The sequence below is a fragment of the Triticum urartu genome, chromosome 3A, assembly GCF_056163025.1.
Source record: "Triticum urartu cultivar PI428250 chromosome 3A, HENAU_Tu73, whole genome shotgun sequence".
NCBI classification, from domain to species: domain Eukaryota; kingdom Viridiplantae; phylum Streptophyta; class Magnoliopsida; order Poales; family Poaceae; genus Triticum; species Triticum urartu.
Window position 1 is genome coordinate 216,892,066 of NC_141875.1, and position 6,503 is coordinate 216,898,568.

The window sequence follows — 6,503 nt, forward strand, 5'->3', positions numbered from 1 at the left end:
TGTACTCCTTAGCAGCTTGATGTCCAAAGTTGCCAAGACTCAAGAAGGACTCATGAATGTAGTATGGATCCACAACCGAGATTTGCGAGATTTGGTCTCTCCTGATGATGAAGGTCATATGTAGTGCAAAAAGGCGGACGATCGTAAAATCGAGCTGCATCGTGAGAAACTTCTCAAAGATGTGATCAAACCACAGGAAGGACACCTCCATGGGGAGTCTGTGGACGTAGCACTTGGCCTGAGGCACATGAACCGACTAAAGCGGGTATCCTGGAGCCTTCGAGGTGAGAAGGCTTTTCTCTGTTGACAACACATGGTCGTGCAGTCTCCTGAGATCCCTTGATATGCCCTCTAGCAGTTTCGGCGGTAGGATTGGCTCGCCCGCGACATGGATAAACTCTGCACCTTTGACCAATACATGGTGTGAAAAATCGGTCGGCGGAGCCGACTGGCAGCTAGAAGCTTTGGCAGCTTTGGCGGTAGCAGAGCCTCTCCTCAGCAGTCTCTTCCTCTTCTTGTTCTTAGGTTGAGGAAGTGAGCCTTCCAGACCCCCGCCACAACTGTTGTCGGGCTAAGCACTACACGACCCTCAGGTAGTTGGCCCTGGGTAGAGGCGGCATCTTGAGCCGTGTCATACGAGATTGCGTGAAGAGAGACTTCTTGCAATCAACCCTAGGATGTTCCTGCTCCGGCACATCATCCATCTCCTCATTCGCATGCTCATAGCTCGAGTCATATGGCTGACTCATCAATCCTCTGTCGTCATAGCCAGTTCTGAGGAACCATAGAGGGTCTTCCTCCTCCATCTCATCATCCATTGCTTGTTCCACGGGGGCGACTTCATCATCCACTATTGGACCCCCCTTCCCCGCGTCGTCCGTCGCTCTCACCCGACGTGAGAGGCGCTAGTAATTGCGTAGGCAGAGTGGTGTTCATCCCGTCCTGTCGTGGACTTAACATGGCAGATGCCCTAGCGAAAGGACTTAGATGTGGAGCCACCGCCGCTAGGTTATCTTGAAGGGGTTAAACGGGACAAGGGACACAGAGAGTTTACCCAGGTTCGGCCCCTCTCAATGAGGTAAAAGCCTACTCCTGCTTTAGGTTGTATTGCTAGAGTTTCGATCACCAGGGAGCGAATACGCTTGACCTAGCTCTTGATTGGTTGTTACCTGCCTCAACCCGCTGCCGGGTCATCCCTTTATATACATAGGTTGATGCCCGACAGCTTACAGAGTCCTGGCCGGCTCATCCACAACATGTCCGGCTCGGTGACCAACTAAGCCTGTCTTACGATACAAGTTACACATATGGCGGTTCATCCTCTTAGGCCTCAAGTCACCTCTGGGTCTTGGGCCTTCAATAGGCTTGCCTCATGACCCGCCATCTTTATCCTTAAGTCGCCAGTGGTATGACCCGGCCCCTCCTGGGCTGGTCATACCCAATAGTTATATCCCCAACATTAGGCCCCAGGTTGATTTGAACTTGTTCACATCAATCTTCAGTGCTTGACTTAACAAACTCTTCCATCATCAGCTCATAGTAACCTGCCATGACGTCACCTCACAAAAATTTGCTAACCCGCCATGACGTCATCATGCATTAACTTCACATAGAGCCCAGTATATCTCAACGAATCTTTATTTTAATGGATATCCCCAAAATCGAGGCGTTCACACAACCTCATAACCATTTTTCGGCCTCCTCGATTCCCGCGCACATCATCTAATCACTACCTTATAAATAGGGAGGGGGGGTCCTGGTCTTCACCTTTTCCCCCTCACCTCATCATCTTCGTCTTCCTCCTCGTGACTCCTCTGCAGACCCGAGCTCTGCCGTCGCCGACCTCCGTCCGCTACATCAACTCAGGCCGTTGCATCAGCCTGACTAGACCAGAGAACGCCGACGCGCCACCGCGATCCATCAGCACCTCTAAGTATGCCTGCTCCCATCTATCAGATCTCCATTAGGGTTTGTACAGTTCGTTAGAGTTCTTCCCTGTTCCTTCGTCATGACACCCCTAGTTTGATCTGAAAACACTGCAGAAGTTGTGCATAAGTAGTTTAACACTCCTTTTCAATCATAGGACGGATCTTTCTGACACAGAAATCCCGTAAGCACACAAGTTCCTTCACTGTCGCGGCCCTAGGTTTAGAATTTATTTTTCTTTTCCAAACAGCATCAAATCCAAAACTTACCGAACCAATCTGTAGAATCTGTTTGCCCATCACTTAGTAGTTCCCTACTTATAGATCTAAATTATAACTGTTTGGGCGGCTTAACTGACAAACCGTAACCCGCCATATACCATTAGTCCACTTTTAAGCTACCAATATATATATATATATATATATATATATATCTCAGTGTTATTTTCCGGCTTAACACATAAACTCTTTGTAGTACTTTCTTTTAATCAATGGCCGGCTTAACAACATGATCTTAAATCGGCAATATTTTCCCTTGTAGTCAAAAAATGTCTAAAGCCAAAACCGTCACGTCATGCAACTAGGCCGCCTCCCGGGTTACCGAGGAATTTCTGAATGAATATGTCCAAACGTACGTCTTAGCCAAGAAAGAGGTCATCCATTGGAGGGTCCCATGCACAGAAACTCCTCCTCAGCCCCAGGAGGGCGAAGTTGTTGTCTTCACTGATCACATGCTCCGGGGGTTCACTCTACCCGGTTCGAAAATTTTCCGTGACGTACTGCACCTTTTCCAACTCCATCCTTAAGACATCGGACCCAATTCTGTCACAAATATCTGCAACTTTCAAGTATTCTGCGAAGTATATCTTCAGCAAGAACCCAATGTAGAACTATTCAGAGAGTTCTACTACTTAAACTGCTAGATTGAATTTACCGATGGGCCCAGCCTAGAATTAGGCGACATTTCAATTCAGAGGCGAAAAGACGCGACCTTCCCAGCCGCCAAGCTGTCTAGTCACCCCAAGGATTGGAACCAAACAAGGTTTTATTGCCAAGACACCTCTCCTGAAGGGGGAAAATCCTCTACCGGGTTATCATGAGAGCCGTCTTAGCAACAGCCACCCCCTCCCTGACGGGATCAGCACAGCAGAACGGGCCAAGTATATGCCCATCTTTTCAAAGATTAGAGCCTTAATGGCCAATGGTTTGACCAGAATCGACCTGGTTTGATGCTGGGTCGCCTGGAGGATTATGCCCTTAAGCCGCTGCTCCGGCTTGATGTGCGATTACACCTGCGATACAAAAGATCCACAGCGCCACTGCCAGATACAATTGACTGATGAAGATATTGATAATAGGACCAAGACTCTATTGAATAAGAGCTTGGCAGATTGCAGCAAAGCCGGACTGAATCCTTTCTGCACTCTCAACAAGCCACCATATGTAAGCTTGTAAACATTTCAGTTGAATCATATTTTCACTTAAATTGTCTTCTTATAATCATTTGACTTCCACAGGCCGATTCTCCTTTTTGGAATAAGAAGCTGCAGGACAAGCCGGCCAAGGCGACCTGGACAAAGAATAAAGCTCAGAAAAAGCCTGCCAAGAAAAAGACCAACACCTCCGAGATATTTGACTTGGATGATAATGATGAGTCGGAGGTAAAACTCGACTCCCTTAGCTTATTTTTTGTACATCTTATTGATAACAATCACTATCAGGATGATACAGAAGGAAGCCAAGCCAATGTTGAAGAGGTGACTATACTTCCCTCCGACTCTAAACCTCTGATCAGACAGAAAGTGCGTCAAGTGAGCCGGAAAGTAAGGTTTTCTCACCCTTTAGCTTACTTGGATCCCAACTTCATTTTGAAGAAGCAGCAACATGAAGCTCGCCGTACGACCCAGAACAGTGGTGGAGGGATTCTTTCCTACGGCTTACCAAACATGCCGGCTCCTCGCAAGCGCCGACCAGAGGATTCAAATATTTCTGACTTAACATATCCCAAGGCGGGTCTTTTTCAACAACCTCTTAACCCTTCTGATTCAAACTATCAGGGGACTTCTCATTCTTCCTCTGGCGACTCAACTGGGACTCAGGTCCCTCTTTTCAAGACTATGCCTGGGTAAGAAACATTTAAGCCTATTTGCTTTCATTCATGAATTCATCTGTCATATCAATCCTGTCTCATGCTTTATTCTTAGTGCTATGTCCAAGCCCAGCAAAAAGCAAAAGGTTGATAAACCGGCAGAAGAACCCAAGACTGTTGATCCGGAGAAACACATGATGTCTACTACACAACTTTGTTCTTGTAGACTCGTGTTGGGCCTCCAAGCGCAGAGTTTCGTAGGACAGTAGCAATTTTCTCTAAAGTGGATGACCTAAGATTTATCAATCCGTGGGAGGCGTAGGATGAAGACGGTCTCTCTCAAACAACCCTGCAATCAAATACAAGAAATCTCTTGTGTCCCCAACACACCTAATACAATGGCAAATTGTATAGGTGCACTAGTTCAGCAAAGAGATGGTGATAAAAGTGTAATATGGATGGTAGAAATATATTCTTATAATCTGAATAAATAAAAACAGCAAGGTAGCAAATAGTAAACAGGCACAAAAACGGTATTGCAATGCTTGAAAATGAGGCCTAGGGTCCGTACTTTTGCTAGTGCAATCTCTCAATAGTGCTAATATAATTGGATCATATAACCGTCCCTCAACATGCAACGAAGAATCACTCCAAAGTTCCTATCTAGCGGAGAACATAAGAATAAATTGTTTGTAGGATACGAAACCATCTCAAACCTATTCTTTTCGTTCGATCTATTCAAGAGTCCATACTAAAATAACACAAAGCTATTCTTTCGTTCGATCTATCCTAGAGGTCATACTAAAATAACACCAAAGCAAATTCATATTCATAATACTCAATCGAACACAAAGAACTTCAAGGAGTGCCCCAAGATTTCTACCAGAGAAACAAAGACAAGAACGTGCATCAACCCCTATGCATAGATTACCCCAATGTCACCTCGGGAATCCATGAGTTGAGTGCCAAAACATATATCAAGTGAATCAATACGATACCCCATTGTCACCATGAGTATTCAATTGCAAGACAGATATCAAGTGTTGTCAAATCCATTAAAGTATTCAATCCGATAACAACAAAATCTCAAAGGGAAAAACTCAAATCATCTCAACAAGATAGAGAGGGGAAAACATCATATGATCCGACTATATTAACAAAGCCCGCGATACATCAAGATCGTGACATCTCAAGAACACGAGAGAGAGAGATTAAACACATAGCTACTGGTACAAACCCTCAGCCCCGAGGGTGGACTACTCCCTCCTCATCATGGTGGCCGCCGGGATGATGAAGATGGCCACTGGAGATGATTCCCCCCCTCCGACAGGGTGTCAGAAAGGGTCTAGATTGGTTTTCGGTGGCTACAGAGCCTTGCGGCAGCGGAACTTCTGATCTAGGTTAACCCCCGAGGGTTTTGGAATTTTTGGGAATTTATAGGGTAAAGAGGGGGTGCGGGAGGCCACCGAGGTGGGCACAACCCACCTGGGCGCACCTGGGCCCCTAGGCGCGCCCTGGTGGGTTGTGCCCCACTCGGGGCACCCCTAGGTGCTGCCCTGGCCCATCTTGGGTGTTCTGGTCCATAAAAAATCTCCAAAAAGTTTCGCGGTGTTTGGACTCCGTTTGATATTGATTTTCTGTGATGTAAAAAACATGCAAAAAACAGCAACTGGCACTTGGCACTATGTTAATAGGTTAGTCCCCAAAAATGATATAAAATGATTATAAAACATCCAGGAATGACAATATAACAGCATGGAACAATTAAAAATTATAGATACATTGGAGACGTATCAGCATCCCCAAGCTTAATTCTTGCTTGTCCTCGAGTAGGTAAATGATAAAAACAAATTTTTTGATGTGGAATGATGCCTAACATGTCATCTCATATTCTTTTCTTTATAGCATGGACATTTGGACTTTTATATTGTTCTAAGCAATAGTCTAGTTTTGACATGATAACTTAAATACTCAAGCATATCAACAATCAACCATGTCTTTCAAAATATCAACGCTAAAATAAGTTCTCCCTAGCCCATCATGCTCAATCATTGATCCATTCATGAAACACACTCGTATATTAGCTACACCCAATGCTCAAGTACGATCATAGTGCCTCCTACTTGGTGCTTTATAAGAGAAGATGGAGACTCAAATTAATAATAAAAATTGCATAAAGTAAAAGAAAGGCCCTTCGCAGAGGGAAGTAGGGATTTGTAGAGGTGCCAGAGCTCAAAGCAAAAATTGAGAGATAAAAACATTTTCAGAGGCATACTTTTCCCATGAAAAAATGACTTAGAGCTCCCAACACTTTCCATGCTAGATATATCATAGGCGGTTCCCAAACAGAAAAAAGTTTATTCCTTTTCCACCATACTTTCACTTTCCATGGCTAACTGTATCCACGGCTGTCCTCCATACCAACAGTTTCCAAGGAATTTATTATTTGACAACATAAAGTAAATTCATTTTTCATTTCGGAACTAGGC

General features: G+C 44.9%; 1 protein-coding gene across 1 annotated transcript; it reads left to right on the top strand.

Annotated features, from left to right (window-relative positions):
• Positions 1-3,203: 3,203 nt before the first annotated feature.
• Positions 3,204-4,054, top strand: LOC147979263 (uncharacterized). Its single transcript, XM_087515116.1, has 3 exons — positions 3,204-3,368; positions 3,443-3,899; positions 3,981-4,054. The coding sequence occupies exons 1-3, from the start codon at positions 3,204-3,206 to the stop codon at positions 4,052-4,054; spliced, it is 696 nt and encodes a 231-aa protein (XP_087371242.1).
• The last annotated feature ends 2,449 nt before the right edge of the window (positions 4,055-6,503 follow it).